Source organism: Rhamphochromis longiceps, linkage group LG20 (assembly GCF_057381845.1).
Source record: "Rhamphochromis longiceps isolate RC_006_pf linkage group LG20, R_longiceps_female_GT1.1, whole genome shotgun sequence".
Lineage (NCBI taxonomy): Eukaryota > Metazoa > Chordata > Actinopteri > Cichliformes > Cichlidae > Rhamphochromis > Rhamphochromis longiceps.
In genome coordinates this window covers 10,252,376-10,278,229 of record NC_140576.1, presented here as the reverse complement: position 1 = coordinate 10,278,229, position 25,854 = coordinate 10,252,376, and the positions used below count along the sequence as shown (strand labels likewise).

The 25,854-nt window shown below is 39.9% G+C and overlaps 1 protein-coding gene across 6 annotated transcripts in view; it reads right to left on the bottom strand.

Moving 5' to 3' along the window:
- Positions 1-4,715: 4,715 nt before the first annotated feature.
- The window catches only part of cfap74 (cilia and flagella associated protein 74), a 54,878-nt gene continuing 33,739 nt past the window's right edge, over positions 4,716-25,854 (bottom strand). For 5 of the 6 annotated variants that reach the window (XM_085394415.1, XM_085394410.1, XM_085394414.1 and 2 more), the window contains exons 23-39: positions 21,937-22,021; positions 18,496-18,669; positions 17,862-17,995; positions 17,395-17,662; positions 16,298-16,432; positions 15,966-16,099; positions 13,587-13,721; positions 12,237-12,346; positions 12,079-12,134; positions 9,312-9,431; positions 9,010-9,165; positions 8,284-8,422; positions 7,731-7,885; positions 7,364-7,496; positions 5,620-5,756; positions 5,339-5,473; positions 4,716-5,028 (exon numbers count right to left, since the gene is read on the bottom strand). In XM_085394415.1, coding sequence (XP_085250541.1) covers positions 4,924-5,028; positions 5,339-5,473; positions 5,620-5,756; positions 7,364-7,496; positions 7,731-7,885; positions 8,284-8,422; positions 9,010-9,165; positions 9,312-9,431; positions 12,079-12,134; positions 12,237-12,346; positions 13,587-13,721; positions 15,966-16,099; positions 16,298-16,432; positions 17,395-17,662; positions 17,862-17,995; positions 18,496-18,669; positions 21,937-22,021 — 2,311 coding nt within the window. In that variant the 3' untranslated portion in view covers positions 4,716-4,923. The remainder of the gene's footprint in view (positions 5,029-5,338; positions 5,474-5,619; positions 5,757-7,363; positions 7,497-7,730; positions 7,886-8,283; positions 8,423-9,009; positions 9,166-9,311; positions 9,432-12,078; positions 12,135-12,236; positions 12,347-13,586; positions 13,722-15,965; positions 16,100-16,297; positions 16,433-17,394; positions 17,663-17,861; positions 17,996-18,495; positions 18,670-21,936; positions 22,022-25,854) is intronic. The other variant, XM_085394412.1, reaches the window with a different exon arrangement.

Here is a 25,854-nt window from a genome sequence, read left to right as displayed (position 1 = left end):
AAATGAACAACACGCTTTCATTTGCAATCCAAAACAGGCAAATGTTATGTTTACTTTCCTGCTAGCGTGCGTGACTAAGTACATATCACGATTTTGCTACACCAACATCTGATGTTTATATATGTTTAACATGTACATTTGACCCTGTATTTTTTTGTGTGTTTAACAAAAACTAAGTATCAAGTAATATGTTCTCTTCTGCTGATCTATCAGTAATGTCTTATGGTTAGTATAAGCTGGTCCTGGAAAAAATCTTGTTGACAAATTATATTCTCTGGGTATTAACTTCACCACAATTATATAAACTGAAATCATTGGGGGTTTGCTTTCTGCTCAGTGCTTATGGGTGGGCCATCACTGCAGCACAGAGATGACTTGATCGTTATCACCAGTAGTCTAGGTAGAGTGCTCAGAAGAGGGGGTTAATGCTCAGCGGGTTAAGGCGTTACTTGGAGACGTGGAACACTTTGTCGTCCTCTGAGACAACAAAGTGTGCACGGGCTCGGTCCGACAGGGGAAGACAACAGCTACTGTTACTTGGCTTGTAAGAGAAATGTTCCCTAGAGAGAGCTACTCTCTCTGTTTGTGCCAGATCTGTTTAGTGCTGTCTTTTCAAATGCACATTAAGTTCAGTTTAAATTCAGTTTAATTAAAATGTGAGCTGGACAAATGTGTGCATGTGTCACATTCATTCTGAAACACTGATGTATACTTTTACATAAAAACAGACTCTTTTGTATGAATGAGCTGATGGAGTTAGAAATGTTATAAGAGTAGTTGTGTCTATTAAAAAAATCAGTAAATATGCTCTTTAAAAATGTGAATTTCCACTAGTGTGTGTATTTGATTCCATCTCACTTTTGTAAACCCTAAAACCTGTGGTGGCGGGACAGGCCTGCTGTTCTGTGTGTACACTTTCTGCTCTCTGAGCACACATTAATTTCACAATTTCACCAAAGTAACCATGCAGTATTGTATAGAGATGTGATTTAAAACCCACCAAAAGCTTTCCTTCAAGTTCATAGGTGTACAAAAGGGCGATATTGGTATTAATTGTTATCTTAAGGTTATGGATTTGATATCTTCATTTAGATTTCTTTTTATGTAATAAAACGCATTGGCAAAGAGGACTGTCTGTCAGGTAGTGTTCAGGGTGTGGGATTCCACTGGGACTCATCTACCCAAGTTAATGCTGCTGAGATTTAGTTGCCCCTGGATACACCCCTGCCTGTCTCTGCATATATGTGTTGTGAAGCTTCTTTAGTAGTGCTTCAGAGCACCCAGGGGAGAAAGCTTATTGTCTGCATTCAGCCTTTTGATGAGGCGAACAGTCCAAAGCTGGATGTGCTTTCTGTTTCAAAACGAATTCTAATTTAATTGGGATAAATTGGACATGGTAAACAGTGCTGATAAGTGCAAGGATTGACAAATAATAGACATTTTAGTGTATTATGAAGGCATGAATTTGCCTTTAAAGCCCATTAGAAACACTTGTTAAAGTGGTTACAAATAACTTCTGTGGTGTTTTAATGTAGTCTAAATTGTAATTAAGGACAGAGTGATCTGTCCTGCTTCTGATTTGATTAAAAACAAAAAGTCACATTCATTAACAGACAAAGAGGGACACATGAACTCCACCCGTTAGCAGAGCAGGGACTGTAAGTAGCACTATCCCACAGTATTAACAAGAGATCATAGGAGAAATCAGATTAGAAAAAGAGGCAAAATAACAACACAAATATTGCCTAATATGATCTCATGCATTTCATAAAACGGGTGACATTACATGAGGCTAAGCTCATAATGACCTTGCTTTTTATAGGCAGGTTGGGGTACAGTAATCTGATTTAGCATAATCTCTTACAATCTCTGATAAATGCTTACAGCATGTATCTCTCAGAGAGGGCAAATCCTATTGGTCCACTGTGAGGCATTACTGACATCTGCTGTTCACATACAAAGGGCCTGCACTTCACACTGTACAACATCCTGTGTAGTTTATCAAGAGAGAGCTTGACTTGACTGTAACAGAGCAACTGACCGATGTGAGTGTTGATTATTCATACTGCACTGAGCCCGTTTACCTGCGTCTCAACTAGCACTGATTTTGAAATCCCGTGGATGCATACAGTAAGTGTTCGTGTATATTTCACAAATGAAGTCTGTGAAGTCTAAAGTGGAGAAAATGTTTGCAGGGTTTGTGCGATCTACTAGCCTAGCCGCAGGACAAACCAGGCACCTGCTATGGATTAGGTCTGAAATATACACAGCATTTAATAATTAAAGAATCGGTGAGCAAATCATAGCTAGTGCACTAATATCAACACTGATATTATTACTTGTGTGCTCAGGCACGGCATTCACCCGCACAAAGACACATATTACTATTAAGATGGATAATTACTTGGACAATTTCCAAAAAATAATGAATGAACGGTTAAAATATCTGGCTACAAGTATTTGATACACTGTTGGTGGATAAATGTTTAAAACACATTGCCAAAGAGCCGACTTAAACATTGACAATTTAACTGCATGAAGATGTTATTGTATTAGAAGAGCTGGTGGGAGTTGGTGCTCTGCAGTAAATCAAACCTGTAATCTGATCGTCTTTGACTGACCAGCCATCCTGATGCAAAATGAGTTTACTTGCTCTTCCTCTTCCAGAAAATAGAACCGCCTGTCATTAAGTTTAAAGTTGGTCGAAGATTCAGGTTTTCTTCGGTCTACATTCTTTTTTATCATGACATGTTTTAATTTTGTGCCTCAAAATTGACAAAACCCACCATCTAATATATTTATATTTGATATTCTGTTGCATATATAAATATCTGCGCCCTTTGCAGCTATTACAGCTTCAATTTTTTTGGGAAGGCTTTCCACAAGGTTTAATTGATCCTAAAGGTGATCTGTGGGGTTGGGTGAAGGCCAGTCAAGTACTTCCACACCAAACTCGCTCATCCATGTCTTCATGGACCATGCTTTTGTGCACTGGTGCACAGCCATGTTGGAACAGGAAGGACCATCCCCAAACTGTTACCGCAAAGTTGTGCGGTAACAGTAGCAACAAATGTCTTGGTGTGGTGATATAAGGCAGGAGCTGATCAGTCATGAAATCACATTCTGTGTGTACTGCTTTTGAGCTACTCTGAAGGCCACATTAAGTTTGGAGGTCTGTACTGACTGACTGCAGAAAGCTGACGATCTTTGCACACTATGAGCCTCAGTATCCACTGACCCCACTACCAATTCATGGCTGAGATGGTGTTCTCAATCACTTCCACGTTGTTATGATACCACTAAAAGTTGATTGTGGAATATTTAATATCGAGGAAATTTCATGACTGGATAGGATGCAGCACAGGCAGCATCCTATCAGTGTCATCATGCTGGAGTTCACTGAGCTCCTGAGAGTGACTGATTCTTTCACCAATGTTTGTAGAAGCAGTCTGCATGTCTGGGTGCTTGATTTTATACACCTGTGACCATAGAGCACCTGAACTCAATGATTTGGATGATTGAGAGAACACTTTTCATCATGTCGTGTATTTTTGGATTGATGCCTCTATATACACTTGGCAAATAATAGCAATGCTACATTCACTTTTATTGTTACAACCACTGTTAATCAGTTAACTCTTCAAGTACTGTTCACATGCCCAGTTCTTAGTATCATTTTCATCCTATTTTATCATTCATATGTATTAATGTGTGCCCATTTAGATCCACTTTCCCTAATATGCTCCTTGTGTGACCTCGGTGTGAACTTGGCCTCCTTTCACTTCATGGGTGTAATACCAGCAGTGTTACTGAACATCTGCTGGCTTACATCTGCTGACACACCCTTTACCATGTTGGTTTTAACACAGCTGCTTACTTCGTGTTACATACACCCCCTAGTGGTGAAAACAGGTGTACACTCAGGTGTAAAGCAATCGTTTAGATACAGTATATCTCTGCAACATTTTATGCTCTATTGCACTTTGTTTTTGATAGGTTTGCTTCCATGTTATATTAAGGAGAATTTCAGTTGTAGCTGTCCAGGACAAAGATACACGGGGCTGTAACTTGTAATGTTGTTGCTGTGGTACTCTACACAGGAAAATATACACATAACAGAAAAAGCAAAAGCAAGTGGACAAAAAAACTTTCCCTCATACAGATATTATTCTCTCAAATATATACTGTACATCTGGAATGTCCATATTTACATTGATGTAGTATAATCAGACGAAAAAGTTAAAGTTTTCAAAACAACTCCTGTTCCTTTTTTGATTGTTAGCTTGTCTGTCAAAATTAGTCATGAAATGTGAGTAAAAAATACAACCTTAAATATTATATTAGATATTCTGTAATTTTCTGTATAGACAGGAGTTTACGACTGAAAGGTGCCAAGGGTCACAAGTCTTGTGGTTGTTCAGATGTAGTTTTGCAAAGCTAAGCTGTGCTAATAAATAATGAATATGTGTGAAGTACAATGTGTCATCTGCTGTTTGTATTTACCCCATTTTAAGACCTACTAAGAAACAGATGATTATTAATATGCTCTAATATGTAAAACCTTGGAAGAGGGCGGTGTACCTTCTTTTTTATGTCTATATTTTATTAGACGTTCTATTTTTGGAAGTTATATGAGATTCTTAACACAAAAACTTAACAAAAAACTGAGAACTGTGTTTTTATTTTCTAATATGACAACATTTGAAAGTGGAAATTGCAATAATCTAGTCAATACTGGTTCAGTCCTCTACATCCATTTCAACGCAAAATGAAATCGCTCAAGTTAATGTTCAAACAAAACCTTTAATGATCTCATTATTTGTTAATGCTGGCTCTGCACACACACAGAATATGTGTATTTGTGGTTAGTCAGAGTATGTGTGAGCAGAATTCCTGCTGGCCATCATCCAAGTCCTTTAGAGGTCAATCGGCGGTCGTGGAGACCAAAGCCATCAGGGTGACTCTGTAAACATTCATCCTGTCGCCCTTTAAAGTGAGAGGCACGCACATCTGCACCACCTCATAAGGCTGAAACACACAGACGTAAACATGTTGTCAGACAGTATATACATACAAGTATATACACGTGTTTCACACAGGAAGACATTTTAAACCTAATTCTGCTGAAAGTCTTAAATAACACTTTTTTCTCGTGCTGAAATCAACAATATTCCCTCCACATTTTGGAACCCATTTTTCACAACCATGCTTTAACTTTGCTGTACTATTCAACTACATATTGAGTTCCTTGGAAGTGAACTTTTATGACTTTTTTTTGTGATCAACAGCAACACAGATCACCAAAGACAACCAAAGACCAAAATCAGCACTTCCTTACATTGTATCCAGTGTGGGGTGTCCATGTGATCCTGATGGCGCGTCGCTGGCCTGTGTCCACATTGCCTTTGCTCGGCTCCACATTAAAGCCCTGCTGCTGCAGGGATGCCACATTATCCCAGTAAAACTCACCACCCTGGTAAAAACAGAAATGTCTCTTTAAACCATGATAGTGAATGCTGTGCTAATGTAAATTCAATCCCCGTGTTAAACAATGAAACCTGTGGCAGCAGTCGGTTTTGTTTCTGAAAGCTTCAGGATGCTTGAACATCAGCACGTTACCTTCTTACTGGTTTGTGTGGAGCGGATACAGCCCACTTGCAGCTCCCTGACTGCAGGCGTGATGGCACCCGAGCTACACCTGGCCTTCAGGGTCACCAACACAGGAATGGTGGGGCTCTCCGTCACCTCTGACTCTGCTAAAGAGAGGCATTTTGGAGGCTTTAGTTCTTTAACTACAAGTCATGGATTTTCTTACATCTCTTTAATGATCATACAACCATCAGGGAGAATTAACTCATAAACTTTTCTGTCTTGAATCACCTCTGTGTGGTTAAAAAAAACTAAACAAAATTAAAGTTTTGCATATCTGGACTTAAATCAGGTTGAGGTTGAGATCCTTTGGTATGAACTTAAACAAGCCGCTCATGCTGAAAAACCCTCCAATAAAAGTTCCTCCACAGCGATGTATAAGATACACTATCAGTTGTCACAAACACTTGATTGGAGTTCTTGCTGCTAAAGGTGGCACAACCAATTATAAGGTTTAGGGGGCAATTACTTTTTTTTTTACACAAGGCCAGGTATGATTGGATAAAATGTTTCCCTAAATCATTGTTTAAAAACTGCATTTTGTATTTACTCAGGTTATCTTTGACTGATGCTGAAATCAATCTGTGACATTTAAGTGTGACAAATATGCAAAAAGCGAAGAAACCACACTGCAAGTTCACACACTTTTGGCACATACTGTATTTCTGCTGCACAGAAAGATGACAAAATGTAAAATATAAAACCTCTTGCACTCTTTAAAAAGCAAAAACATGCTGTGTGAGCGTGCTCGCATTATTCCCATTTTATATTCTTTACATTGGCTCCCAATAGATTTTAGAATTTGCTTTAAAATTCTTGTTTCAACATATAGAGCACTAAATGGCCAGGCCCCAGATTATTTATCCAAGCTTCTTATAAAATACACAGCTGCTCGTTGTCTTCGCTCACAGGCTCAGAGTTTGTTCGTTGTTCCCCGTACAGGACTGAAGACGAGAGGGGACAGAGCCTTTCAGTCTGTGGCACCACGGCTGTGGAACAGTTTACCTCCACAACTACGTTTGGTTGACTCTGTGGAATCCTTTAAAAAGCAGTTAAAAACTTTATTGTTTAAACTGGCCTTCTGTTAATCAACACTTTTGAATTGCTTTGAATTTGCATTGTTTATATTGTCTATTTTATTACTTAATGTTTTCTTTATTTTAATCTTTGTGTACAGCACTTTGTGACTGCCTGTCTACGAAAAGTGCTTAACAAATAAACCTTACTTACTTACTTGAAAAGAAGAAAAAAAAGAAAGAAAACAAATAGCATATGTGTGAAAATTATTTAAACACATAGCTGGAAACGATGAAACTGTATAAATTACACCATGGCAAATTGCTACTTCCTTATTCAAGACATTTAGAATATGCACATTTCATCAAGTCAATTTTTGCTCAGTGTCAGTGAGAGGCGTTCAGAATGCACCAACACCTCTTGGACTCAGTACAGTTTACTACTACCTCACTGAGGAGGTGCAACTATTTCACACGTGGATTCGGTGGTAAAATATGATCTGACTGCTGGTGACAAGCGCACGGGCTGTCAGCAAGCTATGATTAGCATAAATTACTTCATCACATACGCTGGCCTTGCTCGCGTAAATCATAAAAAGTGTATGCAAGATATTAGTCATCTTTACAGTGTCAGTGTAAGATTTTCCCAGTATTTAAGAGCATATTGGAGAGAAAACAGTGAAATTGAATCATGCCACCTGTGAGCTGAGGTTCACTGGTTATGACTGGAGGGAGCAGGGATTCAACAGGCACTGTCAGCGGATCTCCGCCACACAGATACATGCTATGTGAAGAGGCTGCACCCTTCAGCTCCATCACACACACTTTACTCTGAGAGACAGAAATGGCACAGGGTTAAGGTTGTTATATCATCAAGACCAGAGAGGACGTCCAGGCTGCAGTAAGGACATCTAAATAACATGAATGCATTAGGAACAGTGTTTTAACCTTGGCCATGCGATCAGTTTTTATAAGCAGTGATTGAGGACAAGGACAGGGTGAGAGCACGCATGCATTCACAGCTGAAAGAGCGTGTAAATCTGTACACGTGTGTGCCCCTCTGACCTTATTCATGAGCTCTATGGTGAGTTTGTCAGAGTAGTTGACAGACGGGTGGTCAGGCTGAAAGGTGACCGTGAATTCTTGGCTCTGCCCTGGAGGAATGCTGCCCTCTACTGGCACCACACTGAACACACTCAACCCACTGTAGTTCTGAGTCCCTGCACAAGCCAGAAAACACGTTGCTAGGTCAGTATGAAAGGATTGAACTGTTGGAGCACATTACCCTCCTGTTTTTTTTAAGCAAATATTCTGACATTTACAGCATTATTACAGTTTCAGATGTGTTTGTCTGTCAGTGGGATTATGCAAAAACTGCTAGTTTTAATTTATGAAACTGTGGAAATTTAAACTATTGGGCTATTTGGTGCACATTTGTGCTCTCTTATACAATACTTCTAGTAGGTAATACTGTATTAAAGTCAAGTTAAGGTCAAGTTTAGTAGTATGTGTAGTCAAATACTACAAAAACGTCTACGTGAGCAGTGAAATACGGACAAAGTGTTAAAAATACAAGCTGCAATCTGTTTTCCCTTCTGGAGCTCCAAACAAATCTTACCCACAGCAGGGTGGACATGGGAGTTTGCATATTCTTCTAGCAGAAAGGCCACCCGGTCAGCTCCACCCTGAGGTCTGAAGGGAGAGAGACTAGCGAGCATCACCCTGAAGCTCACTGCCACCGCTGAGCTGTTCTGCAACTGCAGGGAGAACGAGATTTAATGCCAGTGACCGAGGCTGTTTTTCCCTCATTACTCTGTAGTCTAAAAATATCTTGCATGGTGCTGCCTTTGTTTTTCTTAATGGTGACGTGATGATGAAAATGAAATAGTCCAACAAATACGGGAACAATCTGAGAGGAAGTGAAGTGCAAAGAAGGGATGGGAGACCAGGAGAAAAAGGAGGTAGAGGAGGGTTAAGGAGAGATCTATATGGAACGACCCATTTGAAAGAGAAATAGAAAACACCCAACACGTTTTTAGCATCAGCTTTAGCTGTGAGTGTTTTCATATGGCTCAGAGTTATACTAACGCATCCATGACTATAACCATAAAACCTGTGAGTCTCCTCACTATGATTAACACATGAAAATGGCCCCTTTTACCATTTTTACTCGTTCCACTTAGTGTTTACATGAATCATAAAATATGTTTAAGTTAATGTACTTAAATAAAATTACATCAAAGTTAACCAAGTGAGTTTTTTTCAGTCCACTAAGAAATTAGTTTTCAAAAGTAACTAGCGACAGTTTTTTTTTTTTTTTTTGTTCGTATTAACTTTCACACACCTTCACGACTTGTGAGGCAGTCTCCTTCTCCAGCACATAGCCAAAGTCAAGAACATCTCCATTGTGGGAGGAGGTGACAGCAGGGACTATTCCCTCCCCGAGAAGAGTCATTTCCAGGGTAATTTTCTGGCACCGCACCTCCAGCATGTCACAGCACTGGAACAGTACAGGTTAGATGAGTGTGTTCATCATTATACTTGATTAATTTTACATAAACAGGTACAAAGAAGACTCAGTGTATTAACACAGATGGTCGGCTTGTCACTCAAAGCTAAATTATAATATTTACATAGTTAACCCACCTTTTTTTCCAAAGTTGGACTGAAGGCGAGAATCAGAGTGTGTTTTTCTCCAGGTCTTATGGATCTAAGAGCATTGAGCAGGGAAAAGGGACTGTACATGTCCAACACCGACGAGCTCAGCTTATAAAGGGTTAAAGAAAAGCTACGGTGAATATTATAGTAGTAGAAGCAGTGCATTGATTTTGTTTTTTGTAATCTTTGATTTGTGGACATGAAAGTAAAACATGTAAAGAGCTGCCATTCATAAGGTGAAGTGGATTAAATGTCCAGGTACATCTGAAATGATGGAATAATCTCAGGTTTCACTGTAGAGTGTTGGTGGTGAAGTATTTACATACAGTGGGGCAAAAAAGTATTTAGTCAGCCACCGATTGTGCAAGTTCCCCCACCTAAAATGATGACAGAGGTCAGTAATTTGCACCAGAGGTACACTTCAACTGTGAGAGACAGAATGTGAAAAAAAAATCCATGAATCCACATGGTAGGATTTGTAAAGAATTTATTCGTAAATCAGGGTGGAAAATAAGTATTTGGTCAATAACAAAAATACAACTCAATACTTTGTAACATAACCTTTGTTGGCAATAACAGAGGTCAAATGTTTACTATAGGTCTTTACCAGGTTTGCACACACAGTAGCTGGTATTTTGGCCCATTCCTCCATGCAGATCTTCTCGAGAGCAGTGATGTTTTGGGGCTGTCGCCGAGCAACACGGACTTTCAACTCCCGCCACAGATTTTCTATGGGGTTGAGGTCTGGAGACTGGCTAGGCCACTCCAGGACTTTCAAATGCTTCTTACGGAGCCACTCCTTTGTTGCCCGGGCGGTGTGTTTTGGATCATTGTCATGTTGGAAGACCCAGCCTTGTTTCATCTTCAAAGTTCTCACTGATGGAAGGAGGTTTTGGCTCAAAATCTCACGATACATGGCCCCATTCATTCTGTCCTTAACACGGATCAGTCGTCCTGTCCCCTTGGCAGAAAAACAGCCCCATAGCATGATGTTTCCACCCCCATGCTTCACAGTAGGTATGGTGTTCTTGGGATGCAACTCAGTATTCTTCTTCCTCCAAACACGACGAGTTGAGTTTATACCAAAAAGTTCTACTTTGGTTTCATCTGACCACATGACATTCTCCCAATCCTCTGCTGTATCATCCATGTGCTCTCTGGCAAACTTCAGACGGGCCTGGACATGCACTGGCTTCAGCAGCGGAACGCGTCTGGCACTGCGGGATTTGATTCCCTGCCGTTGTAGTGTGTTACTGATGGTGACCTTTGTTACTTTGGTCCCAGCTCTCTGCAGGTCATTCACCAGGTCCCCCCGTGTGGTTCTGGGATCTTTGCTCACCGTTCTCATGATCATTTTGACCCCACGGGATGAGATCTTGCGTGGAGCCCCAGATCGAGGGAGATTATCAGTGGTCTTGTATGTCTTCCATTTTCTGATGATTGCTCCCACAGTTGATTTTTTCACACCAAGCTGCTTGCCTATTGTAGATTCACTCTTCCCAGTCTGGTGCAGGTCTACAATACTTTTCCTGGTGTCCTTCAAAAGCTCTTTGGTCTTGGCCATGGCGGCGTTTGGAGTCTGACTGTTTGAGGCTGTGGACAGGTGTCTTTTATACAGATGATGAGTTCAAACAGGTGCCATTCATACAGGTAACGAGTGGGGGACAGAAAAGCTTCTTACAGAAGACGTTACAGGTCTGTGAGAGCCAGAGATTTTCCTTGTTTGAGGTGACCAAATACTTATTTTCCACCCTAATTTACGAATAAATTCTTTACAAATCCTACCATGTGAATTCATGGATTTTTTTTTCACATTCTGTCTCTCACAGTTGAAGTGTACCTCTGGTGCAAATTACTGACCTCTGTCATCATTTTAAGTGGGGGAACTTGCACAATCGGTGGCTGACTAAATACTTTTTTGCCCCACTGTAATCTGTGCTATCGGTGGTGATCCATTTGAACACATAACATCTTTTTCTTCAACTTGTTGTTGTTCACATGTCATCCCTGATAGGACTTTTCCAGATTTTTGCAATTTCTTTTTTATTTAGCATGAGCTAAATAAGATCTGTTTGTCTCTGGCAGAAAGTAGAGACAAACAGAAATTATGGTGAAACTAAGACAGGAAATGAAGTGAAACAAAAGCCCCAAAGTCAGACTAGAAATGTGGATGTTGAGATTAATAGTTAGCATCTTCAACCCCAGAGACACACCAACAGCCTGCTTCCATCCTAATGCAATGATGGTGAACAGAATTTCATTTATGATGCTGCTGGCAAATGTCACAGTGCGCACTATAAATAGTTTTCTCCAAACCACAGTCTATAAACCTTGTAATCAGTGCGATACCATGGTGTCTGAGAGTTTGAGAGATGGGCCATGAAATGCACCTTTCTCCAGATTTTGATATCCTCAAATCACCACCTGTCTGTGATGATAAATTCTTCTGGAGATAACAAAGAAAATGTGCTTTATTTGTCTAATTTGGGTGACCTGACTCTTTCATGCACAATTATTTAGTTCTGAAAGTCAAAATGGAACTTTAACACCAAATATCTGAATTCTGCTGTGTATAAAGCAACACAGTGTGCACATAATACACATTACTGAAAAATCCTTCACACAGATAAATTCAGAAAAGGGAAAAAAACCACATACATATGTATTATGAATATCATGAGTATCACAAATGTTTAAAGCTGTCAGCAAGGTAATTAATAGTTTTGTAAAAAACAAAAAGAAAAAGAAAGGATACATCCAAAGATTCCTGTGAAATGTTCTGAACTGTAAACCTTTTAATCACTCTTTCTCCTACAAATGGAAGACACAAATACAACAAGGTAGATAAGAATAAAAATCCAGCATTATTTAAGCGTTTTTAATGTAACTATACATTTTTTATAAACGACTCACCCACTGTCACCTGATGGAAGTTTATGATATTGCAGCCATTGTTGGATATCACCACTAGAGGGGGTTGTACAGCAGGACACTGAAGCTTCAAGTAGAGCGTATTGAAGGGACTGAGGAGGTAAAGGACATCTGATGAATGCAGATCCATATATGTTGTTGTTGTTTTGTTTTTTTTTATTAAAATGAAGCTTAAATGACATAAGAGATGTAGAAGTGTAATATGATCTTCACCATAGAAGCTGAATACCTTCTTGTAATATAATTATTCTAGCACAAAACCAACCTAGAAAACTGAGATGGGGCCATTAACAAACTTTTTTTTTAGTGGAGTATTAACTTTTTTGAAATGCACCTTTTTTGAACTATTTCTGAGATTTATACCAGCTAAAGAAATCTTCTATTTCTTGGACATACATGCTCCCTTAATAGACTATTAAAACTCTAGAGGCATTTAGTTACGCACACTTATTTGTATAAAAAGAAAAGTGGTAAATGCTCCACAGGTCAACAACCACATTTTGTCAGGTCTTGTGCTTGAAGTCAGATGTCAAATAATTTTGGTTATTCAACTTATCAAAAACTCCACATGGAAACACAGTTATCTCAAGGTAATGTCACCGTCACAGAAATAGGAAGAAACAGAGGTAAACTGGGAGCCTAACTGTTGTTATGGTTGTCATTTTAAGCAGTCAGGTGGGGGGAGCAGAATCAAACCCCTCACAACACAAAAAATAAGTGACAACAAACTTGACAAATATTAAATCAGAGACACTACGAAACGAGGGCTGGTGTTGACGTTTAATATTGTGGGTAGCTTAAAAAGTGTTCCTTATATGCAATAGCCAGTTGTATATAGAAGGTTTGTTGATAATACAAAATAAGGTATGAATCTAATACCAAGTAAAATACCGGGGTCAGGATTGCTGATACCAACACAGATACTGATACTTTTAACCTATAAAGGCAAATTATATAGTGGAGACCAGTGTGTGATGATGTATGAGACCAATCATCATCAATCTGCAAATTTTTTAATGACCACTAAATAATTTTTTCTTTCCACAATAAATGGTTAATACAAATAAACACAACTTTAAACATTTTCATGCATTTTGAAACTAGGTTTTTGAAGAGGTGGTATGTCATTTAATTAGAAAAAAACAACACATAAGACATTTCAGTGGGCTACATACTGAACTTACAGGATAAAAACAAAGAATCGATCCTATTGCACTAGTATTAATCTGATATCTATATTTGGATGGATCTGCCCACCTCTACATGACAAAAACCTAACATGACGGGGCCTACAGTGTGCTGTACACGTGTATATGGAAGCTGATTATTGACCTCCATGCTGGCTGGACTAGTTTGTCGTCCTCTGGAGGGTCTCCATCTGACACAAAGCAGGGAATGGTGTACTCTCTATAATGTTTCCTGAAGGAGTATAGTAGAGAGGCCTTGGCCTCCTCGTACCAACTTGACCTTAAAAGGAAAAGAGTAACAATTAAACATATAAAAAGACTCCTTGTTGCGAGCACTTTTTTTGTACAATTCCAACAAACCTTAAAGTCAATAGTTGGTATGCCCTCGTTTATTCTTGAACACAGCCTGAACTCTCTTAGAAAACCTTGTAGTTTATTTAAGTATCTTCAGGAATAGTTCTCCAGGCTTGAAGGAGATTCAACATCAGTGACACTAACTCAATATTTTCCATCTGGTCAAAAACTCGTCGTCCTCCCTGCAAGACTGACCGGGCTGTTGACCACAGTGTGCTGGCCCACCTGGCTAGATCAACTAAGCCTACTGTCAGGCATGGTAACTCCAGCATCAAGTTTGGTCTATTAAACATCCGCTCTCTCCCTGGTAAGGGACATCTGGTCCATGATCTCCTCTGTGATCGTAAGTTGGACTTTCTTTGCTTGACTGAAACATGGCAACAGCCCAATGACTTTGTTTCTCTCAATGACTCCACTCCGTCTGAGTTTGTTTACACCTGTCAACCTCGCATCTCGGGGAGGGGCGGAGGTCTCGCGATAATTCACCGGAAGCACTGGGAATTACTCCCTGTCTCTGCCCCTCCCTCCCATTCATTTGAATACATTGCACTACAGCTCCCTGGATCTACCCCCACCATCATATGTACTGTTTATCGGCCACCTAAGCCAAATAAGGAGTTTTTAAATGAATTTTCTGCTCTTCTCACTCATTTCTCTGTACTTTCTCCAAATCTGATCATTGCTGGTGACTTCAATATTCATGTGGACAATGATAAAATCCCTCTTTTCAGAGATTTTACCTCCTGCCTGGAAAGTTTTGGGCTTCTACAGTACATAGAATTTCCTACCCATTCTAAAGGTCATATCCTGGATTTGGTCTGTTGTTCTGGCATTACCCCCACCCATTGTAAAGCCACATTGTTTCCCCAGTCTGATCATATGTTTATTTCTTTTGATGCAAACATAACCGCTTCCAAAACCTGTATCTCTCGTAATATCACTTTTAGGAAAATTAGTAATATCAACCCAGCTGTTTTTTCATCTGCCGTCCATGACCACCTTCCATCTAGCCACAGCTCCTCAACCCCTCTGAAAGGTGCCCTCAAATAAAATGCATTATTATTATTATTATTATTATTATTATTATTATTATTATTATTATTATTCAAAGCTCTTCTTTGGATGTTGGCTGCTTTTTGTTCTGTTCTCTGTCAAGATCATTTCACACTGCTTGAGGTCTGGGCTCTGGGGAGACCAATCCATGACTGATAATGTTATATTGTGTGTTTTTCTATCTGTGTATCCTTTTACTCCATTGGCAGCGTGTTTTTGACAAGAGCTCAAACATCACAGACTAAAATGCAGCCCCAAACCATGACGGAGCCTCCACCATGTTTTACAGATGGCTGTAGACACTTACTGTTGTACTGCTCTCCTGTTGTCCTTCATATATACTGATGAATATTTGGACTAAAAATTTAAAATTTGGATTTATCACTCCATATGATCTGTTGCCCCTGATTCTCAGTGCAGTTCTTGTGCAACCTATTCCCCCTGTTTCCCTCTCTTAAGAATGACATCTTGACAGCGGACCTTCCACTGAGACCATTTTTGATGAGGTTTGGGTGAACAATAGACGAATCAGCTGAAGGGCCAGATGCATCTCTCAAAGTGCCTAAAGATAGAATTTAAAACTAATCCTTTGTGTAGACACAACAATGGTTCAGTGGCTTTTTTATCCTTGAATGATTCATAAGTCAGTGTTAAGTGGCTTAACAAACACAAGTGCATTCCTTTGGACTGGACAGAAAATGAGTGAATAACCAACCAAAGTCTGTAGACAACCTTTGAAAGACCTTCATAAAGCCTGGAGAACTACTGCTCAAGTCCACTTTAAAAAATTACAAGAAATTCTGACTCCTTGTAAGGAAATGATGGGTGGTTCATGAATTTTGTAAATGAATATATTTTGTGATCACCGTGAATGAAAAGAAATGGGAATGCTGCTGAAATCAATTAGTCACTGGAATAAGAAGAAAAAACCAACAACAACAAAAAGAAAAAGAAAAGCTTTGTTAGTAGTTGATATTCTAGTGTTGTTGGATCTCAGAAGGTATTAATTAGATTTAGCCTTTTGAAAGGAAGTGCAATTAGAGAAACATTTTTTATTTGCAGTCCAGCAAACTGGATCTGTTTGATTAGATTGAGTAAATAATCTGTAGAAACCTACCCTGGTACTATGTTGCCAGGATCTGGTGATTCACTTTGCTTTCCTTTCTCTGCTTCATTGGACACCTTGCTGTTTTTTGGATTCACTGACGCCTTTTTCCCCTTACTAGGTTCCAGTGGGATCTCCAGTTTTGCCTTACAATGCACATGAACATGAGTGATGGGTTCATACTAAGGTAGATGACTGAAGGGACTACATCTTGCAAAAAAAATGTTCTGTGTGATTATGAAAGTAAAAAAAAACCCATTTAGTCACTTAAGATGTGTTCACATTTAAAAACCCTGGCACAAGCGGACAGTGGCTGGAGTGGGAAGGTGGGTGTGAAGCTGTACCTCCTGTTCAGCGAGTCTGTTTCCCTCGAGCTCACTCTCATAGAGCAACTTGGCTCGATGAAGACGACGGAGCGCCTCTTCTTTGATCTCCTGGTCCAACAGTCTGGGTTTGAACGTTACCTGGACAAGACATCTCTGGGGTAGAGGAGAGATGGTAATATGTCTGAAATTGCTCAGATTTAGAGGATAACACGGGATATTTCTGTGTGTTTCTTTCACGCTACAGTGTTCCTACACCATATCACTTTTTAACTTCAAACCTCTGCTTCATATTAAGGTTGAAATTAGCTTTCAGCAGTGTCCTGTTTTGGGGTTACTGGTTTGTAACAATTCAAGCGGACTGATATATTACCCTGGATCTCTGTGCCTTCTAGCACTTGTGAAGTTGTCACTGTAAATATATTATTCTTAATATCTTGCTTGGAAAATAAAGTTTAAATAAAAAAAATACTGGAGTCTGGAGGTAAGTGGTCATCTGGAAAATAAGACTTAAAATTAGACTGTCAGAACCAATAGAAGTGATTTTCATTGAGCTTTTTTCCCCCATTTATATCTATAAATAGTGCTTGTTCACTTCCATCAGGTGTCCAGCAGAGAGCATCATTACACTTATAATTCCCTCTGAGCACAGATGGTTTGGTTCCTTAGCTCTGTGCTTATTAAGATCATTTTTAACCAAGATGTAGTAAATAAAAACTAACCGCTTTCTCTAATGTTTAATTTCTTTATAGAAACAAAAGGTCACACTATCTTGTCCATTCAGGTTTATAAATGCATTCAGAAGGAGATTAATCTGTTTTTGGGGCTGATGTGAGATTTTGGATGGATGGAGCTGGATGATGTGTACTCTTAAGTGGTAAGGACAAAAAAAAACAGATGGCCCACATTGTATTATTTTACAGATATTATAACATGAAATTATTCAGTTAATAATTACTTTCAGCTAACTCTAGAATAAGCTACTAAGTAGATTTAAATAGACTGTCTAACTGTTATAAATCTGAAGTCTTCTTCACACTAGCAACCTTCTATGTATAAAACCGGTGGTGTGTTCCTTTAACATAAGTGTAAGCTTAATAAGACGTGTTATACCGCACCTCTCCAGGAAGAAGGCGTCCTGCAGACGGACTGATGTCGATGTCTGAGTCCTCTGGCAGGGCGAAGGAGAACAAACGGGGCATTACAGGCGCCTTGACCCCTGGAGAGACTGGTTGTCTATTTTGGTCACGGCCCGTTTGACGGTTGCTCAGGAACAGCATGGCAGTGGACTGGTCACCTACTGCTGTGGCTCCAAACTGAACCAGAAAATGGGAGAGCTCCAGTGGTGGGTGGACACCCACTGCTCGGCAAGACAGCAGAAAATCTCTGATGACAAAATGAATGTTTTTGCTATGGATCAGTAGGTATTGGATTTAATTGAATAAACGGGATCACAACATTCAGTAAAGGCAGTGATTGTCCTATCAACAGATAAGTACAAAAGACTGAATGTTTAAGCAGACACAATGATGCCATAAAGAGTAAATGTCCTTCATTTACACACAGTGTAGGATTTAAAACTAACCTGTTAATTCCAGACTTGCAGCTGAGCTGAAAGACGTACTCTTTGGCAGTTTGGGCACTAAAAATCAGATCAACCTCCAGGGTTTCTTGTGGGAGCAGAGTACCAAATCCATCATTGGGCTGAACCTCAATAAACTTGATTTAGAGAAAAAACAAAAGCTTTAAAGTTATAACTCAGGATGTTTTCATGAAATCTAACTTAGACTCTGATGCTGGTTGCTGTAGCCATTTAAAGCATTTACATTAAGTAATTATCCCTCCGTCTGTTGTTGCTTTTATTGGTGGCAGCAGAATCTGCCAATCCAAACACAGGATGCACATTGTCTTCTTAAGCACGGGGGATTACGAGGAAACAATGTAGGATAACAGCCTCTCTGTTTACTGTTCACTCTCTTTACACTATAAGAGCTATATAAAGTTACTGTTTATGCAAACCTAACAAATTTTAATAATAGGAGGAACCCTGTGGAATGGAACAAACAGTGAAAGTGGGATGTGGACTAAATATGATTCTTCCATAAACATAACATTATCTGCAAAGATAGCAATGCTTGTATCTGGATCCACGCAACTCTACCTCACTAACACATTAACACTTAATAGAAGAAAAGGTTTTCACATCATTCATGCAGTACCTCAGGCACACCCAAGAAGCCAAAGTCTTGGGGTAGGAGGGACAGATTGGTGAGGCGAATGCTGCTCTTGACTGACTGGTAAATGGAACAGTAGCCAAAGTCCACCTCGCTGTGGTCAAACTGCAGGTCTGAGGAGGTCACAATGGCATGGACGGTGAAATGGGCAGGCTGCACCTGCACAAACATGAAGCATCTTTACATCTTTGTTCTCCAGACAAACATCTTTATATCAGTGAAGGTAAATCTGTCTTTCTTTTTTAAGTACAACATGGAATTTCTTTTAATTTCACTTTATCATAATATTGCTAACCTGCCCCAGAAAAAGTTTGGCTTATATAATACAACTCCACGGGCTGTCCTGAAAACTGTTCTGGTATCACTTTTTAAATCTTAATTATACATTATCATATTCTGAGTCAAAAACATGGGCATATTACAGACTGATGTTGCTTTAATTTACAAAGACTTCTCAAGTCTGTGAATTAACAGACAGATGCAGTTGAATTATCGAAAGAATCAAATTGATGTTTAACATCAGTCATGGCTAAAATCGAGCAATTTTTGTGCATTCGGTCATTTTTCATTACCCTGCACTGATAGAAATGCGTCTATGTTTGTGTGTGTGCGCGCGCGTGTGTGTGTGTGCAAGCCAAAACAGGGCTGTGGCTCAGAGTCGGCTTTACAAAGCACCGACCTAAGTACATTTTTTACAATTAGTTAGTCCTAGTCTATAATTTTTGAGGTCTGGTCATGTCTTTATTTCTCTTTCATGAACAGCTGAGCTCTCTAGCTTTTACAGGAAATGTTTCTCAGGCAGGAGTAAAACAGAACATTTGTTCAAGACTATTTTAAGCAGTGGATTAATACACATTTCATGCTCCAATGAGTATTCATGGAGGCAGGGTGATGTGTTTGAGATCCACTCAAAATAAAATTTGGTGTCACGTTTTTGTGAACAAATCAATGTGTATGAATTTGGAGCTCCTCGATGCAGAAAACTAAGTTTTGGAGCTCATTAGCCTCGTTAGCCTTATTCTCTGACAGCATTTAATTCATGTGAATTGTACTAGACAAGAGGCAATTTTGTTAAATTTTGTCAGGTTTTGTGAATTTTTCCCCCCAGCAGTATAAAGCAGATGAGCTTGTTTACTGCACCATTGATTTCCAGGCTGCTGTGATGTCTGGTGACCAGTTGGTGTATGTATGAATGTGTGTGTGTTTTCATGGTGTAATGCCAGGAGCTCATGACTAGGGGCTGGGGGCAACAGCTTTGGTGCATCACAGGAACATCCTGGCCCGCTCTTTGGCTTCTCGTCAGAGCTACACCCCTTCCATGCCCCAGCCCTCTCCTCTCCACGTCCCAGTAAAGTCAGTGAATAGTCGCTGGCTGGGGAGGTAGAGGAAGGTGACAATTTGGCAAGTAGACTGTCCAGATTTAGATTTACTGAAAAAAAGCTGGCAAAAGCACAGCACGAATGTCTAAGCAGCTGCTCTGTGTTTTTAATAAACACTGTCTGATGATATGAAGGAATTCAGCTGCAGTTTCATTTCCTCTTGAGAGGAATGGTCCAGAATTTCCACTTATATCCTTGTAAACAGTAGCTGCATTAATGTGAATATATAATGATACATTTATGAACTAATGTCTTAGTACAATCCCCCAAAAGAGTGACAAAACAGGCCAAGAGATCCAGTCAAATACTGCCAGATAAGTGATTTTAAAATCAAAATCACAGACACCTGAGTCTCATTTATGCATCACACTAAGTTACAAAAAACAAGCAATAGATAAGATGCTGGCATCTTGTCTGTAGCGAGCATCACTGAGGCTCATGAATATCTTAGTACATCACCCCTACTTGCGGCCCATATATTGATGTAAAAAAATCGAATTCAATTTGGCCCATGAAGTTACTTTTTTTTTTAGGGTGGATTTGTTTGTTGTTGAAGTTCTTACAAATAAGTTCTTTAAAAAGCAAAAACTTATTTAACATGAAGGAAATATGAGCAGAGAGTACAAACATGTTGAGGGATTGGCTGTGTTAGCGTTTTTATTTTGTTAAATACGAACAAAGTTATAGCAGAAGTGCTGCCACGTGTCTGGCCAGAAAGAGAGTACCAATGTGTTTATTTGGTAGTTCAATGAAAGGCTTCAGTTGATTAAGAGTGAGAAAAAAAAATGTGTTCACATTTGCAGTTTTGTCTTATTATACAATATTTGAAATGAAAAAACAAACAAAACACTATATGTTCGGAAATATTTGTGGGTATTTTCTTGTTTGTTTTGTACTACTTGGACACTAAAGTGGCCCTTCAGTGAGATGACAGGGCCAGCAGTGGCCCACAGCTCATTTAAGTTTGAGATCCCCGTCTTAGTATGTAGAATCATGTACTAAACCAACTATATTTCCCAGCAAACAACATTCATTTATTCAAACACGCTGCCAGAGCAGAACCTGAAGCAGAAATGTTAAACTCATTTTACACTGAGGGCCACATACAGCTTGCTTTGGTCTTAAGTGGGTTGGACCAACTTTTTTTCTGTAAGTTGAAAGATGTTTAACTACGTGTTTAATCGGTGAGATATTTAATATAAGAAAAAGAAGTGTAATTTCAATGGTATGTCTTAGTTTTTGTAGATGATGTAGTCAGTAAAAGAAATCTGTCAGCATGACTTAAACTGCAAGAAATAAATGTTTAAAATGACAGAAAAAGCACTGGCATGTTTTTGCCTAAGTTAATTAACAAAAAGCTTTCTTTTTAATTTACTCTGAAATCACTGTAAATATATACAGAAATTTCTCTTTTAGATAATGAAAAAGTTTTCTGTCATTTGCTTATTTGCTTTTACTTAATTACAATGTTTTTGTATCAATTACCATATGGGAGGTCTCCCCTCCTTCACATTTCCCAAAGCACTGCAATGGGCTGGATTGGATTCTTTGCTGGGCCAGTTCTAGCTGCCGGGCCTTATGTTTGACACCCCTGACCTAAAGCATCAGAGTACTACATCAACATGTGTACTGCTCTATATGTATGTGATGAAATCAAGAAAGACGACAACTGCCTTGGCTGCTGGGCAAGAGGTTTTAAGGTAGTCAAATTTTGCGCACAACAGGTACTCCATAATAAAAGAAGGGGATAACAAATACATCTGAAACCTACTTTACCATTTTTGTGCTACTGCAGACAGTTTCAGCAAAACTATATGGGATAACCTTTATGCTTGGCTTATTAGTGTCCATGGAATAACTGGGCCTTGGGGGTGGGAGATAATTTTAGCTTGTTACAAGCAAAATAGGTTACAACCTTCGCTAGCTGCGCTTCTGTTTAGGACAAAGTAGGACACTAGCACTGCACTACACGTTCAAGCCCACTGCTTTCAGGATCACATTGCTCTTATCTGCAGTATACGTGTATAGTACGTAACATGACACAAACCTGGCCTGCTACTTGCACTGTCATTGGAACCTCCAGGACTCCTGTGTCACTGTCAAAAAACTTTGCATCTTTGGACAGGGAGCGTCTGTGAGAAAGCAAAAAGGAAGGCGTGAGGAAGTCGCCATTTGTCATAAAAACAGCTTTATCTTCATGTTCACAAGCAGAAAAGAGCAAAGACATCAAGTAGAGGCTGAAAACAAACACGTAATCGCAACAGTGATTTTGATGCGTTTTTATTTGTTTTGTTAAAATACAAAAAATGCCATCTGTCAAAAGCCACAAGCCAGTGAAGAAAGAAAGAGAAAGATTCAGACCCTGAAGACCCATTACTTTACTTTAACCCACGACTGTAGGATCGGCACGCCGGGGAAAGCAGGAGAGAGATGCAGAGCGCGCCTCCACACTACTGTAGGTTGTAGCCATGGTGATGGGAGACGTAAGTATGATTCAAAGAGGACCAGTAGTCATGCACAGGCTTATGTAAAACTCCAGTCCCTCAATATCCCTCAGTGTCAAGAGCTGCTCTCGTGCTAGCACCAGTAAAAAACTGCATATATGCACGTATGCAGAATTCATTAGCATGTAAAAAAAAGAAAAGTGGTCAAATGTCAAATGCTGTTTGTGTCTTAGATCCACCCACCACCTCCTCTCTCCTTCTCCTAACATCCTTCAATTTTCTTCTCTGCTATTCCTCGCTTTCCCTCCCTTTCTCTCCTTTCAACTGCCTCCCTCTGTCTTTTCCTCTTTACACTCTTAATGCCGGTTGAAGGCTTGAGAGCTAATGCTGTAAATGTCATTGGTTTTAAGGCTCCCCAGATGCTAGTGTGCCTTTTCAAAGCGCTACAACCACCCTCGCCTTCAGCAAATCTGTCAGCTTCAAGTTCGAGGAAAGGTTTGTATTTCGTACGTCCCAGAAACTGCTCTACGACAACCCCATTCATGACTCAAAACCCACAAAGGTCACCTCCTCACCCATCAAAATTAAATCTCTGCAATTACAAAGTCCTTTTTTTCCCCCTGTATAGGTTGACCAATGAGTGCAGAGGGAGTATTTAAGGAAGCACTCTTGTTCTGCCTGCTAATAGAATCGCTGCTGGAGAGTCACTCTTGAATTAGCTTGGCAGGGCAGAGTGGAAAAGCCTGGTGGGGCGTCGCCAGGCCCATATGCTCGGGAGAATTTTGTCGATGGATAGGCTTTCAGATTTGTCAGTGTCCTAAACAGATTTGCTTGTGTGCTCTTCCTCTCTGCAGCCAGATTATCCACAGTCCAAAAGCAATTCTCCTCTATAGCCTTTATGGTACTTCAGAGATTAGTAGATGCAGTAAAACTCAAATGGTTGTTCTAACTTCCGAGCCGCAATGCAAATAACCAGAGTATTTCAAGTGAAACTACTGATATAACCTGTTCAATCCAGCAGGTGGTTTTTCTAATGACCAGCTTTAATCTATAACAGTGAGGAGGAAAAAACCAGAAGGAAGCCTGTTTTTCAGGGGACTTTATGAGCTTACAACACAGCGCTTCCTTTCGCTTGAGTAAAAATAATGTATTCACATAGAAAATATATACATTCCTCTTCAGTCTGCACTCGTATTTAGACTTCTCTTCACCATTAAAAAAAGTGATTATGAAAGGGATTACAGATTAAGAGGCTTAAGGATTTTTCACTGTGCAAAAACGGGCGGACGAGAATTACAGTAAATGACCATTAAGTAAAAAAACAATGATGGGAAAGAAATAAGTTACGGAAGTTATGTTTGCTTGTTATCTTGAAACCCACTGCAGTGTGAACGTTTCTGATGAGAGTCGTGCGTTAGCAGTTAAAGTGCTGGCAGAACCATTCAGTCTAATCTGCAGTAATCTATCCTTGTAATCTCCCTTTTATCAGCTGGAACTGCCAGGGTTGGAGACATTGCCTGCTCTTCAGAGATTACACCTAAAACCACTAATTCGAGTAGTCCTGTTCAAATGATCCTGTCATCAGCAAAAACAGGGAAACAAATTTCCATGAGTTAGATTGAAATTCTCCACAGGCACAACCTAAGAATGTGCTTTCCTTTTCTGTGGGACAGATTTTAGAAGAAGCCAAAATTTAGGACCAAAAGAACCAGCTCACATGGCATGGTAATGCATCTATAACGGTGCGGCGTGTAACGTTTCAAGACATATTTAGTATGTTACAATAAAGTACAATATGTAAAAGAAAGGGAAACTCTCAAATTCAAAGCAATTTTGATTGTAGCTTTTGTGCTGGCAGTAAATGACAAAGTAAAAAGACTAAACAACCCTCCGCCGAACAGAAATGAGCTAACACGAACCGAATATCGGGCGGCACAAATGTCACGAAACAAAATGGCAATCACTCTGATTCCGTCAGCGTCCATCTGAATTCAAACGAGCAGCATTCCTCTTCATCGAGCGGGATCACAAACATGTGAACCATTAGATTTAGTACAGTACAGAGGGGATTATGCTGCACATGGAAGAATGTGAGGCAAAAGAGTGAGTGGGCTAGATGTGACAAATAAAGGTGGAGGAAGACAGGCAGCGAGGGCTGAAGCAAGAAGAGATGCTGAATGATGTGGGCAGGCTAAGCACAATCCCTCGGAGCAGGAAGCAAGAATGTGCTCACCCTCTCCCAAAAGCCTGAGGAGGGGAGGCAAGAAGGAAACACCTGTATAAAGAATGAAAGCTATGAGTCATTTGTGAATCCAGATTTAACAGTGTGTGAGTGTGTCAGGGTCTGCGGAGGCAGACCGTGCGGAAACGTGTGTGGTGGACCCAGGTGCGAACACAGGCGAGGATGCAGGAGTGGATTTAAACAAAAGCGAGCCGTTTATTATGGCTGATGAAAAGGAACAAAACAGAGTGAAGGCAGCATAAGAGTAACCGTTCAAACGAAAACCTAAACTGGAAATAAACTAAGGAAAAGCTATGGCTTGGAATACGGAACACAGAGGTGGTAACACAGACGACGCGACACAGACTGTATGAAACACAGAGACTAAATACACATGAGGGATGATCAGGGGAAGTGGATGCACACGGGGAACACAGGTGACACTGATAATCATAACAAGACACGGCAGGAGTGAACGTAACACTGATGGGAGATGGGCAAAGTAAAACAGGAAGTACACAGAGGTTCAAACAGGAGGGGAGAGAGCACGGGGAGAACGCAGACATAACGGGCTGGGGAAAACATAGAATAAAACACAAAGAGAGACGAGGGCTCATAAATACACAGAGGGGCACACAGGGGGTGAGAGTCACGAAGGGAAAACACATAAGGAACAACGTAACAGATCAACCCAGGAAGCATGGCCTAAATAAAGAACAAAATACAAAAATACATGAAAACTAAGAATACTGGGCCCACATGGCCCAGGACCATGACAGAGTGTGTGCACGGATTAGACAGTGAGTGAAAGCAGTGCTTCTAATGAGGATTTGGAAATCCAATGATAATCCCTGGCTGAAGGAATTGGCAATGCCATCTTAAATGACACACCGCCACTGCATAACACAAAAGCAAACCTACCAAAAATCAACAGATTGGGAGGCGAGATCCAACCATGACAGAGATGACACATACAGGGACACAGCTTGATGACATGCTGGAAACATACTTGTTTTCCAATCCCAGTGAGAATCATGTGAGTTTCTGCTGTGGATGAAGGACACTGTTTGGGTCCTTGGGGTATCTTAAAGGAGAATTAAAATCTTATTTTGTAAAGCTTTAGCCACCTTTTGAGACCATACTTACCTACAGAACGGGTTTATGTCTTTGAGAGACATAAACCCCTGATAATCTTTTAAAAACCCAGATCATCGTTTAATAAAACTCACTGGTGTTTTGAAGATACATACAAAACCCTTAAACACTCAGTTTAAAATTGTATTTCATGCATTTAGCTCAC